The following is a 14,794-nucleotide window of genomic DNA, read 5'->3' as shown; positions in this document are numbered from 1 at the left end:
CATGCTTTACAAAAATTACAGTCATTGTTGCTTCGGGTAACAGCAAGCAGGGACTTCAGGCAGTGAACCCTCCACACACACACACACACACACACACACTGTGTGTGAACTCAGTTGCCAGATGTTATACAAGCTTCCTTCCTCCAATCAAATGAACCACGAAGGTCCTTTATGTGTTCCTACTGTGTGTGTACTTGTATTTGTGTTAGGTCATTAGGACCTTTACTGGCATAAACACAGACCTTGTTAGGACAAATAGTCCAGAACCTGGTCGTAATGAGGCAGAACCTACTCTTGGTCCTAAACTTAACTTAATTGTTGAGGAAAAGCTTACGTTTAGGACCAAGATTTCAATTGTGATTAGGTTAAGAATATGGGTTAACTAGTTATGGTTCAGGTTAGTGTTAGCACTTTGTTTAGGCTGTCTAAACAATATCTATATCTATCTATCTATATATATATATATATATATATATATATATATATACATACATACATACATACATATATATACATACATATATATATATATATATATATATATATATATATATATATATATATATATATATATATATAGATATATATATACATACATATATATACATATATATGTGTGTATATATGTGTGTGCGCCGTACTTTATCATCTACTTTCTGTTGAAGAAGACCCGAAACTAGAGTTTGACACCATTAACTACTCAGGAAAATGTTACTGCTATTACTGACTTTGTAAATCAAGTGAGAAGTTGGACCATTTCCCCATAGACCTGCATTCAAATGGAGTTCTTGTGGGTATTCAGTATATTTTCGCTCTCTATTTGGCTTCAGGAAGAACGTGGAAAGCTATGTCCTATTTCTACGTACAGTTCCACCAACGTCTGAGTAAGGCTGTGTAAGGCTTTCAGTGGTTTGTTAACAGTGCTGTTGTTGAATCAAAGCTGCTGCATTTGGGGAAAAAAAAATATTGCTTTGAGGATCACAGTACAGCTGTGGGACATGAAAATACAACAATGAGCTGAAAGATCTACTCTTGGGAGAAAGTGCTCGGTAGAGTCTGGGAAAGTGCAGTGGTTGTTGTTATCTGGTCATAACGGATCCTGTGATTCATGATTTACGATCTCCGTCTTAATTACTTTACACCTCGTCGAAATCTCAGTATAAAGCACTTTGTTTGGGGAGAGGAGTCCCTGATAATCTACACATACACACTTGGGAGTATGATGGGAGCGATTTGGAGCTTTGTGCATATGAATCTATGTGCTCTTTCTTCTTGTTAGATGCTCGTTCCTGTCTCTCTCTCTCTCTCTCTTTCTCTGACAGAGAAATGACAGAAAGGCTTGAGGTTTGTGTGTGCATGAGTGACACAACAATACAAATATCACAGCCCACACAACACTGACCATTACGAGTGCAAACAGATACACTCTGTGTGCGTGTTTGTGTGTGTGATAGATAGAAGGATGGGGCAGTGGGTAGTTGGGTGGGGAATCAATCTGATTGGTTGGCAGGCAGTCCACTTTGATCACCAGGGGCAACCAAGAGTACAAGAGTACACTAGTCACTGTAAAATATGTGTGACGCAAGGTGGGAGACAAAGAGGGAATGGGAGTGTGAGGGAGAGGAGGAGAAGGAAGTGAAGGTGAGAAGAAAAGCAGATTTTTGCTGACAGGCGTGACAAAAACACCCAGAGGAAGCAACAGCCCATTTTAGTGTGCGTGTGTGCGTGCATGCGTGTGTGCATGCGTGTGTGTGCGTGCATGTGTGTGTGTGCGTGTGTGATGGTCCACTCTAGTCCAGCTGACAAGTGGCTTGTCAGATGTGCTTCAGTCTTAAGGGCTCGAGGGCTGTTTAGCCTGCCAGCACACTATTGATGTGAAAGAGAGTTCATTCACAACAGCTGCTTTCCCCTTGAATGAGAAGCGTAACACACACTGGCATCACACACAAAAATACACACAACTGGGAAAAATGAATGAATACGAAGCCGAGTGAAGACGAGCAGAAGGAAGGTGTGATGATGGTTTGACTGGGGAGTGTAATGGTATGAATAAGAACCTGGTGTGAGGTTAGTCTCTGAGCAGACAGGTGTGTAAAATAGAGAGCTTTTTATTCATTTGTCTGTGAATTTTTGAAACCTCTGAAAGAGTGTACACTCATGTAAATATAATATAATATAGATTAAGGTTTTTCATTTTAAAGCATACTTTGTGTGTGACCTTTTCTGCTTTTTATTTCTCTCATTCTTTCTTTATTTTTCACACTAGTTTTAGGTGTTTCATTATGAACCTGACTCATTTTCTTTCTTTGGACTTTAAGCTTTTTTTTCTGTTTTGAATTCTGAATACGAAGGGATTCCAATTTTCTTTGGTTATTTCATTGTGTGTTTTTCTGTTGGCTTTGGATTTAGATTCCATTTGTCATGATAATGATGGTAATTCTAGAAACTAAAGGCCTTGGAGACACATGTTTGCTCTCTATACTTTCTCAAATTCAAAATAGAGGAGCGATTTCAGTAGACTATGCCCATAAACTCATAGAATTAAAAGGTTGTCGCCATAGCAAGGGAACAGGATACACATTTCTTTTAAAGATAATTACAATTACATTACAATTTTAGTTAGCAGGTCTTTGAACATCGGACATTTTCAGATGGCCTGATTGTTGGACTGGATGAGATAACGTGAGAGAAAACAAGGAGAAATGAGAGAGTTGAGATAAGAATGTTAAGTCTGTGATATCAGTCAAGCTGAAGGCAGATTGACACGTAAGTCAACACAGAATAAGGCGGTAGCTTCATCCTCATTCATTACCCTGCTTGTCTTCATGACACATTCACAAACACACACTCACAAGAACAGAAACTTGATTGAATAGAAATTTCCAATTATTTTGCTGAATGAATACGCCACGATTGTCATCAAGTTTTATTATGCGAGAAACCAAAATTTCTTTTTAATTTATTTTCAACCCGAGCAGTCGTTTAAGTGAATGAATCTGGTGCCAAATGAATTTGCCTCTGCCAATCACATTATTTTTGCAAATGCACACACAATTTTCCATGTATTATGAATGTTGAATACAGGAGAAGATTTCTTCAGCATTCCTTCAGGGTTAAAACGTAACCTTTTCTATCCAAGATTGTATTGTAAATATCAGTATTGATTGATATGAAACTTTTTTATTGCAATAACATTTTTGGCATATTGTACAGCCCTAAATGTGATTTATTTATTCCTATTGAAAGAGCTGTGATGTTTTGTTGGTTTGTCTTTACAGAGGAGCCTTCTCAGAGGTGGTCCTGGCCCAGGAGAAGCTGACTGGACGAATGTTCGCGGTGAAGTGCATCCCCAAAAAGGCTCTCAAGGGGAAGGAGAGCAGCATCGAGAATGAGATCGCTGTGCTGAGGAAGTGAGTACTGTGACACACACACACACACATATGCACACATGTGCATAAACCTAATTCCTGGTTACCGGGGAAACTGTGCATATCCTCCATCTCCTCTCTCCTCCATGCATCACGACCCCCCCAGGTCACGATCCACAGCCCACCTACCACATATACATGCACATATCACGACTTGTATTTTCCGCTCTCTCTGTACAACAGAGCACAAAACAGCTGCACAGTATTATCAACAAAAGGACAGTGCTTTCTTTGTTGGTCTGTAAAGAAAATGTGAATTGTCTAGGAGAGGACAAATTGACTAAGTTTGAAAAGAAAAAAATTACTTAAATAAATATAAAGATGAGATGGAAATACCATTTTTTTCATGTGAAGAGCCTCTATAGTACAGGTGTACTCATTAACACTGGGTTAACAGCAGCTTGACAATGTGTGTCTGAATGGTCAAAGCACTGATGCTCATGGAATATCTCTCCATGGTTACTCTTACAGAATTGCTATAGCAACCATTTTGTGTGCACTTTAGCATGTTGCTGTTGGTATTTTGTATACATAACCACTTGTTGAAATAATTTACACTCACTGTTTTTAAACACCTAAGGGCAACAGAAAATGTTTATTACTAAAACCGGGATAATCCATTTCAAAGAGCAGCTCTGATTTGTAATTACTGATGCTGAGAATAGGACTTTGTATCCGCATGCAGCGACATACTGTACATCATCCACATAAAACTGACAGCCCCCGTATAGTGGTGCTGCACAACAATAGGAAAACATGATATGCAAAAGCTTGGGTTTGTTGCTAACAGCAACAACATTCATTCCAACAACATGGTTCAAATTTAAACCCAACTGTAATCCTATTGTAATAGTTTACACATTTTCTTTACATTTTTTAGTTGACCACAACATAGTAAATTGGGGGGTGGAGTGGGGCTGCCATATTCAAATGGTGATGAAAATAAAAATTATTAACCACTTCCTTTGTGGTAAGATATGTTGTCTGTACCTATTCTGTTTTTTTTTATTTATAACCGCCCCCCCACCCCCGAAAAAAAAAATTATCAAGAAATTAGTTAATTTCATAATCAATTAATTGTTGTAGACCTAGAAATTCCTGAGCATTACATTTACACAAAATACAAAATGTCCATTAAAATATCCATTATTCGTACCATGAGTCAAATATAGTGTAATTCTAATATTAGCGATGTGCTCCAGACGTTCACTCCCAGTGCAGGTGTGGTAGCTGAAAGCCACAGAAACGTCTTCTGCGGGTGAGCGGACTGTAATTGGGATGAATGAGCCTCCATGGCTGGATACATCATGCACTATTTAACACAGATCCAAGGGAATACTTTGTCAGTGTGAGCGGCTCGTTAACAAGCAAGGGTGATGAAGTGCACCTGATACACAGAAAAAACTTTCAAAGAAAGCAGCACTTTCTCTTTGTTTTCCTCCAACACACAAGAAAGTACCACACAGCTAGACAGAGAAACTCACACATCTCACTGTTGTACTTTTATTATAGATGATGCTATTAAATCAGTGCGTTCATGTAGATTTATGAGCACCATTATTGTAAATAAACCGTAGCATCACTGGCAGACTGGGTCTCTATCAGACATGGGGTCAGATTTGAGAACTCTGCTGGATCACTTTACAGAACAGAACAGGACTGTGTTGTTGCATTCATTGATGTGTTTACATCTGATGAATTGTGGTAGACCACTTGAGCTTCAGGTCTTCAGCTAGACCTGCAGAATGTGTTAAGAAATCGATTAAATCGAACATGTCTTTGATTTAGATTATATTAAACTCAAAGGAACAGGAAAAAAATGTTAAGTTAAGTTTGGTCACAATGTTAAAAATCTTTGTTCTAGGTAATGGATCTTATTTTCTCACCTAATGTGCTAATTAATTTTAGTAATGAGTCAGTCAGTCAGTCAGTCATCATCTAACCGCTTTATCCTCCACCAGAGGGTCGCAGGGGGTGCTGTGCCAATCTCAGCTACATCGGGCGATAGGCGGGTACACCCTGGACAGTTCGCCAGTCCATCGCAGGGCCACACACAGATAGAGACAAACAACCATTCACTCTCACACTCACTCCTATGGTCAATTTAGAGTGTCCAATTTACCTATTCCCCACATTGCATGTTTTTGGACTGTGGGAGGAAGCCGGAGTACCCGGAGAGAACCCACGCACACACAGGGAGAACATGCAAACTCCATGCAGAAAGGCCCTTGTTCCAACCGGGGCTCGAACCCGGGTCTTCTCGCTGCAAGGCGAGAGTGCTAACCACTACATCACCGTGTGGCCCTTAGTAATGAGTAATAATAATAAAAACTTCAATTTATTTGAATTGTATGAAATACACTGAGAAAAAGAATCAGAGTTTTTAATTTACTGTACAATCAAGCTAAATATAGGAAAACACTGAGAACAGAGAGTCAGTGAGCTTCTTTTTTCTATAGCTACACTTGTACTTTGCTGTTCTTTTGTCCTTGAACCAATGAATGTTCCTCCTGTCTCCTTAAGACACTGATTTAACCACCCACCTCTTCAGAACATAGTGGTTAGCAGATTCTAATGTAGGACAGTGACAGACAGAGGTTACACGTGTTATATACTGTAGAGCATTATATCAGCTCAGAGCCATAATGTAGTGTAGGGCTGAATAATTCAAAGTTGAATAGCTCTATTTGGAATTGTTCTATGATCAATTTAAACATTGCAATCTATAAATGTTAGAAATACTTAATGCCTTTTAGTTCTTAACATTGCATTGAAGTATAGTTGATATTTTGAAACTCTGTTCTTAAAATCAACGTGAAATTGCAATATAATCATAATTTAGGTATACTACCCAAGACTTAATGCACGGCACATTTCAATGTCTTCATGACAGTCAGGTATTCTGTGTTTTTAAAGAGCAGACAATGTGCTTCAAGGATATAAGGCATTTCAGGAGTTAGGTGACTAAAACCTTTATCAAGCGTTTGAGTAAGCTTTTATGCTTAACACACTAATTAATCACAACACATTTTCCGCAGTGGAGCGGAAAGAGAAGACACATGCAGGAGAAATCCATGAATGATGGACTTAAGTGCCGCACAAGCCTGTACTGTATGAGAGGGCTTTTCTGAATGCGCCGTCTCTCCTCTGCCTTACACTCAGCCTGTTTGCTGCCAGCCCTTCATTATCCCATGCAGGGCTTAAATACACTCACATTATCCCTTTTCAACCTGCACACACAACCTGTGTATGTGTGTGTTTATGAGTCACGTACCAGCTCCGCAGTTCATTGCCCGCCTGCCATCACGGAGATCACTCCATAATAAGTGTCATGTGCTCACCTGCGTACCTGCTGTGTGTATGTGAGACTAGAGGGAATTACCTCTTTTTACAATATAAAAGATGATTACCCCATGAAAAAAATCAATAGTGTGTCTACAAAGTATGAGGTATTAAGGCACACACACACACACACACACACACATGCATGCACACAGGGGGTGGAAACACCCTCATCAGACTGCTGTATCCATGGAGAGATTTGGTGATAACTGATGAAATTAGCACACAGGTGAAGGAAAGCTGGAAGTGGCACAATTGATTTCTTGATAACTCGTTGTTGTTTGAATCCCTGAAAATGATGTTTTGTCACTGAGAAATAAATCTTGTGTATCCGTCCAATACTAGGCTCTACTAGAGCTGGAGACGAAACATGATGATCAGGCTAAAATATACGTGTGTTCACTGTGTTGTTGTTGTTGTTTTTTTACATCTTGCATATGGTTTACTTTTTACCTTTTCTTCAAAAATGGAGTGAAAACAAATATCACATGACACGCTTGTTTCAAAGATATGGACAAGTGAGTCTGCCAAACTCCTAATGCTGCTTTTCAGATGCCCTCAGATGTTGTTGTGATAGTTCACTTGCTTGTGCCCTTCATTTTTTACACCATGGCAACACTGTCTTATTTTTTTAGATGGATTCAAAATGGACCTAACTGTGTTCACAGCAGCCTTGGCTGAACCCTGCAGTAATTACTTTAGACAGTCTGATGTGCATCTAGGTGTTCAAAGGGATAACAGAATTTTGGATAACAAGTGACAGCCCTAGTAGATATTATTAAACATTGCTTATCTGACATTATTAAGTGATTGTACCTGGTCAAAAAATAGGTATCAGTGCACCCCTATTATTTACGAGATAGATGTTTCGCAAAGTAAAACTGAACTCTCTTAACTGAGGAGCAGATTTGTCGGGTCCTGGTTCTGCAGCATTTGGTTAAATCATCTTAGCAAATATGCTGGTAAAAGTGGGAATTTGCAAATTAGTATTTTCATGACAGCCAGACCAGCTGTGTTACGGGTGAACTAAAGCTAACCTTAGTCAGTAATGACTGAGGAGCATGACTGGAGCAGATGTCAACTTCTAACAAACGGTCGTCTAACAACTGTGAGCCCTGGAAAAAAATCTGTTTTAGATTTAGTATTTAGATAAAACTTTTATTAAGAAAGAACTCGAACGCCAACTCTTTATTTTTTAATTCCACACACAACACACAAAGAAACAATGGTTATAAATAAAATGTGTCCAGATGTGGATTCTGAAATCTGGATTATGAGATTACACCGGGTAAAAGGAGCATTGTTCTGGATTATCAGGGGTGTCTAAAAAGCACTCTTTAGGATTAAGAGTCATTTAGTTGATGTGTTGATGATTTACTGTGTGTGACTGTAAATGCTCTGCCGCTTGTGTAATAAAAAGCTTTAACTAATGGCTTGTGTTTGCTTTGCAGGATCAAGCACGAGAACATTGTGGCACTGGAGGACATTTACGAGAGTCCTGACCACCTCTACCTGATTATGCAGCTGTGAGTTCACTTGTCTTTTATCTCTGACACTTTCATGAGATGGTTATGTTGTTCAGTGGATTTTACACATGAAGTTCAGTTTAAGATACTGATCCTGTAAAATCTGTTTTGACACTTTTGACATCTGGGTGCTTTTTAGGGCAGTTTTACGTTTTTAGTAATCAGGGTTCGCAAAGGAGGGAGTCTCCTTTGAGAAAGTGATATTGAGAAACCCAAGTTATAATAGTTTTAACAGAATTACATTTAAATGTAGCTGACATTTAGTAGCTTTTTTTACTACTGTTGTCTTTTATTTTAGGCCTTTAATCACAAGGTAGTTATATTACATGTAAATGTACATGTTTTGATTTGAAACTACCCATGCAACCTAAAAACCAGTGGTAATTGGTACAGTAGCTCTGGTGACATCCAAAGTGCAAAAAGCATGGTCTGTATGTTGAGCGTGCTTGAAAAATGGGGAAATAACATAATTCAAAACAAGATGATGTGAACCAGGCACTCCAGGCAAAATGTGGGGCTCAATTATGATAATGATACGTGATGATAATGATCATGAATTAAAAGTTTAAAAATATGCATTACCCATAGAATGCTTTGCATCTGCCAAAAATTCATTATTCCCTATATGTTTTTCTCACACATTTAATCTTGTGCTGCTGCCCACTCATCAGTGCAGTCACACATACTGTAAACATACATACATTATTCTTCAATGACTCTGCTCATCTGACAACAACACACCATAGTCAAACACACGCACACACAAAAGCCCACCAGTCCTCCCCCACACACATTAACAGCACCACACAGCTTCAAAGGCTCGGTTACATCAGCACCGTCTCTGCTGTGATGGTGGTCAGCACTAAAAGGGAAGCAGGATCACCCATGCCCAACCAACCTCCTCTGCCCGGTAACTGCTGCTTACATAAGAGAAGGAGAAGCTAGAGAAGTTTGCCATTTATACTGGAAACAGTTAAGCCAAGTTCAGGTAAAGGTTCTGTCTGTCGATTACACAAGAGTGGCTATATTTGCAACCCAGTGTCAGAAGATTATCTGTTTGCCTACTACATGTGTTTGGGTCCTTGCATTTCTATGCCAACTGCCAGGCAGGAAACTTAAATACTGAGTTGATCAACAAGAGTTTGGAGAATAACTAATTTGCACTGCAAATCTATTTATGTAGCATTCAGACCCTATTGTATATTTTGTAAATAAAGAAAACTATTTTTATTCACACACGTCAGTCAATGCTTAGGCACATGTACAGTAGCCATGTTCTCTTAGACAGCGACAGAACAAAAGAGAACCACTTACCAACACAATTGACATACCTCTGTATGTACTCATTAAGTCACTCATTAATCTATCATTAATTAATGCTTAATTATTTATTTAGTCCTTATTTTTCAAGTGAAATCACCCCCATCACCCCCAGCCTCCACCTTTCTCAGTCAGGGTTTAGTGGGCTTAAGTTTACACATACATATATATATAGGATTTTCCCTGCATTGTGTGCTCCCTGTTTTGCTTAGAGCATCCTGTCAAGTCTGACTGTATTTCCATTTGTTGCAATAAATGGTTGAATTATAAAGAGAAGGATAAAGCGCTAGAAGATGGATGGATGGATGTTCCAGACTGAAACATTGTTTGTTTGTTTTTTTAGGTGAGCTAACAAGCAAATTATTCAAAATAATTATTCACAGCAAGCTGTGGAATAAATAAGACCACATCTGCTCAGTTCTTCTTAGGCAGTCAAATGGTAAATGAAGAATCCTGTTCAAAGAGCTGAATTATTTGAATGTGCTGGCTGTGAGGAGACTTAAAGAACCTGAAATCCCTTTGTTGGCCAGGCTCCTGTCACAGGTCCACCTCTGATTAAGCTGTTTACAGACACCGTTAACCTTCTGACTGAGTTTCCTGTCGCCATGAACAAACCAGCTCACAGAGGTTTTTTGTTTCCTTACCAGCTCCTCTTCACCGTCCCTATTGTTTTTTACATGAGAAGGAAACCACAATACTATTTAGACTCAATTTTACTGTGAAATAACTCGACAGTCCAGGCAAGTTAGCTTTCACTTACATTTGACTTACCAAGTGAAGTTCTCCCAATTTGTATTAATTGATTGGTTGCTGTGGCAAAGTGTCGCTCGCTCACACTCCTGCTATCAATCAGTTCCTGTGTTGCTAGTTTTATTTTAAATCAATACGGCTGGCTATGTTCTTATTTCCCCTGTACTTCATGACCCAGAGTCAATAAATCGTTGCGGCACTGGCTGTTCAAGCTTTTGTTTTACTTTAAATCCTTAACAGTGTTCATTAACATTAGTGTATTGCAGAGAGAGAAACAGGGCTTCCCCTCTGTCACTGCATCCCTCTCATCTCCCCATTCTCACACTATACTCTCACTTCTCGATCTCACACATTATTTTCCATCACCTATTACCTTTCTCCTGCTTGCTTACACTTCCCTGTTCTTCCTGATACCATCTGCTCTTTAAATTGAGCTTAGTTACCATAGTTACAGGGTCAGAGATCATATCTGGGTAGCTGCATTGAACAACTCAACAACCTGTATGAAACAAGATACTGTTTGTTTTGTCATTCATCAATGTTATCCTTACCTCTCACTGACTTAATACAATGTTGTCAGTGAAGACTTGTCAACGGTGTCGAGGCACATTGTATTTCAGCAACGAGCACATCGCTTACAGCCTGTAGACTTATTACTGCGCATGTCATTAGTTAATTGTCATTAAACAGTAACTGTAATCATTCACTTGTCAGGTTTGAGCTTGGTCGAGCGGCATAGTTCTGCTCTGCTCCCTAGTCACAGAATAACCTTCAGAGCACATTAAAGTGACTTTCTGTCTCCCTGAGTGAGTTCAAAACATTAATGAAAAACTATAGAACTGAAAAGTGCAATAGCTATTCAGAAGCCGGTTACTTGGTTCCGTGTATTTGTTGTCTTTTGTCCAATGTTAAAAGTGTGCAGGGTTTTTTTTGTTTTTGTTTTTTTAATTGTTCTCTTGTGCTATCTTGGCCAGGTCTCCCTAAAAAAAAAAAGAGATTTTCAACTCAAGGGGCATCCTGGATGAATACAGTTAAAATAACTTAAATAAATAAGTGATCATGATTAAAAAATTAAATTATTTAATTAATTATCTGTCCACCGGGTTGCCTTGCTTGGGGTCACCTGAGCCCGCCATCCGCCCTGGGATTTGAACTGGCAACCTTCCGATTACATGCCAATCTGTTACTATAATTAATTCCTATTATTTTCAGCAATAAATTTAAAGCAAACGACCTGCCCAGCACCAACCAGCCAGTGAAGGTACTCTCTTTTAGGTGTCTTTGGAGCAGCAACAGTCATTTGGACTTATTGATCTATAACACCAGATATTTACTGAGTAATCCGGGTTTAGGCTTTTCTAAAGTAATGTTCCAGGGTTCCAGAAAGAGTCACAGACTGATGTGTTTGGTGAAAATACTGAAATATGTAGGACTGCAGCTCATTCTCCCTTTGTTCTCCACCAAACCAGTAGCTTCACTGTAAAACTGATCTATTTTGAATGAAAGCATATGAGTGCATTATATCTTGAATAATGTTTACAGCAAATGTGTAAGGAAGTGGGTCTCTCTGCCCCAACCACTGCTGTAATAAATCATGTCATTTGTTTTAATTATCTACATAATTACTCAACAGACAGAAATCTCATTTCGTTACAGAGATTTCTTCAAAAGAAATATGTATAATTGCAGTGTCAGATCGATTCTCATTCATCACAGCATGTCTTTCACAACCTCTACCGCAGGGAGGCAATCAGTCCGTGCCGCTATGAAAGTCAATGCATTGCAACCGAGTGTAACATTGGCTTTGTATTGAAGCTGTCTGCATTGTGAATTGTGTATAGTAAAAAATTGAAACGCGCACACTCAGTGAAGAGACAACATGGCTTTGAACAAATCCAGAAGAGAGTGAGTCTGAGCATGTGAATATATGATGATGATTAGTACAACTAAGGATGAGTCTGTTTTAATGTTAAAAATCCAGTTCTTTGTGTGTCTGAAATGTGGTGTGTAGTGGGTTGGTAGGAAGCCTATGATACAGACCACTAATTCATGAGACGACAGCTTTTCCATGTTGTTCGTAATTGTTCTTTGACAGCAAGGGGTGTGATAATCAAGCCTGTTTGAATTCAGCTGTCTTTCATTTGTCTCCTCGCTCTCTAACAAGAGAGAGCTGGTTTCATTTTGAGGTAAACATAACCATAAAGTATTATCTTTTAAAGATATTATCTTTTACCTTGTTTCACAGCTCCCAGAAACAATGCATGTGGATTCTATATTGTTATAGAAAAATGACAAGCACTTTATATTTAAAGGCTGTTTGACATCTCTGTGACTTTGTTGCACATTTGAGCATCAGATTTAGTCTACTTTTCTAGGGGCGGACCAAGCCCTGTGATTTTTTTCCAAAGATGGAAAAAGGATTTACAATCAGACCAAATTTAGGGATGAGCGGGTACGATATTCGGTTTTGCTACTGAACCAATATCAATACCAAGTGTCGTTCTGGCTTTAAGTAAAAGACAGAATACTTCACGATAAGTACTTCATGAAGCACAGACTGTTAAAAAGTAATTAAAAAGCAGCAATATCATTGTAATTTTGTCATGTTGTTGCTTTTTTTTGTTGTTGTTTTTCAATTTCGACTCGGAGCAGAATAGCTGATACACAGTTAGATCATTATGTGTTTGAAATGGCTGGTTATGGTTATCGATAGGTGGTAAATACTTATTGGTAATTACTCACGGTTATGATATATAGGTCTCTGTGCTGTGTTTACATGTACAATATGTATGATAACTTTGCATAACCTTGTCAAAGAAAACTTAAATGAAAGAGTGTTTGGTGCATTGCAATATGGGGATTAGGTCAATTGGACACTCTAAATTTGACCATAGGTGTGAGAGTGAATGGTTGAATGGTTGATTGTCTCTCTATGTGGACCTGTGATGGACTGGCACAGCACCCCCATGGCCCTCCCCCCCCCACGACCCTCCTTTGGAGGATAAAGCAGTAAAAAATGGATGGATGCTTCATACCAGTTGAGCTGTGTTGAATTGATCAAGTTACCAGAGGCTTTTCCTCCCTTGATGGTGACTTATCACTGCAGCAGCTCAATAGCTTCAGTCACATGTCTGCTGTGATTAGTCAGTCTGAGCCCAAGACTCCAGTGGCTCCTCATCTCATCTCTGCCGTAGTGAACAGCATGCATCTCTTTCGCTCACACACACGGGCAATCATTAGAACCAATGCTGCCGATCATGATGCACAGCCGTCACCTGGAGGGAGTGATACAAGAGGCCGCCTCAATTCTCTGATTAGATGTTGGTGAAGAGATGGATGGAGATACAGTGGAATTGGAAGAGGGGTGGAAATAATGGAGGGAAAACGCTAATGACTTGACACTGCGTCCTTTAAGCAAGCTTCTGAACATGCCACACTGTGCAACCCCAACAGAATCACCAAAACCAAAACAATATATTTCAAATCACGCTTTTAAAGTTGCTGTGGATTTTACCAAGTGGAGTTGAAATATTCTCCATCTTTTAGAGGCGTTAATACATGATCAATGACTGAATTAATTCTACTGTTATTTCTTATAAGCAACTGTCAGTCAAAGTCTTTTGTATTTGTGGCAGCAATGCACGAACAAAATACACCTGGGCCAGACTTAAATTGTAAAAAAATGAAAGCTGCAGTGCTTAACCGTCTGTGATTTCTGTTGTTTTTGTTATCGTTCTGCCTCTGTTTAGCCTTAGTGGACAGACACAAGGTAACATTATTTGTATGCTGCGTCCTTTATCTGAAATTGTGCTCTGTCAAGTAACACTATCAGACCTGTCTGAGGGAGCGTTTGTGTGTCCAGGAGCAGCATAGGGTCAGGTGGAGATCAGAAGCATGTATCCATCAAACTGCCAAACAAAATTGGTTATTTTGAGCAGAAGAATTCACTCTTTTGGTGGCTTGTTTGTGTTTTCTGTCCCAATCCGAAGTGCAATGTTGCTGTTGCCTCCATCCGTCTTGATATAAAATGAATAACCTCTGCCCCCGGGCGACATCCGATCCAAACACCTCTGAATTGAAAAACACAGGTGGAGCTGATGAACATTTTAATGTTTTTTTTAATATGTCATATAGAAGAATAGAGTTAATTTGAACCTTCATACTTATATTGCATATTATGCCTGCATATGTGTGTGTATGGCTTTGTGTGTAATTGTGTGCTGTACATTATATTTGTGTGTGTGAGAGAGAGACCCTGTCTGATTGCCATGGTCTGCTTATCCTAATGCTTATGTAATCATGCAGTCTGGTGGCTGATCTTAATTTGTGTGCATGTGTGTAGCCTTTTAGTTTTCTTGTCATTCGCAGACATGGTTGCCCCTGAACACACATCAGTTGCTGCCCTCTTTGAAAAGAGAGCGAGACAGT

At 39.1% G+C, this 14,794-nt stretch overlaps 1 protein-coding gene across 1 annotated transcript in view; it reads left to right on the top strand.

Moving 5' to 3' along the window:
• Positions 1–14,794, top strand: part of camk1da (calcium/calmodulin-dependent protein kinase 1Da) — a 54,525-nt gene that overhangs the window by 22,730 nt on the left and 17,001 nt on the right. The window contains exons 2-3 of the mRNA XM_044020969.1: positions 3,279–3,410; positions 8,222–8,296. Coding sequence (XP_043876904.1) covers positions 3,279–3,410; positions 8,222–8,296 — 207 coding nt within the window. The remainder of the gene's footprint in view (positions 1–3,278; positions 3,411–8,221; positions 8,297–14,794) is intronic.

This window comes from Solea senegalensis, linkage group LG3, assembly GCF_019176455.1.
Source record: "Solea senegalensis isolate Sse05_10M linkage group LG3, IFAPA_SoseM_1, whole genome shotgun sequence".
NCBI classification, from domain to species: domain Eukaryota; kingdom Metazoa; phylum Chordata; class Actinopteri; order Pleuronectiformes; family Soleidae; genus Solea; species Solea senegalensis.
This window is presented reverse-complemented; position numbering and strand designations above follow the sequence as displayed.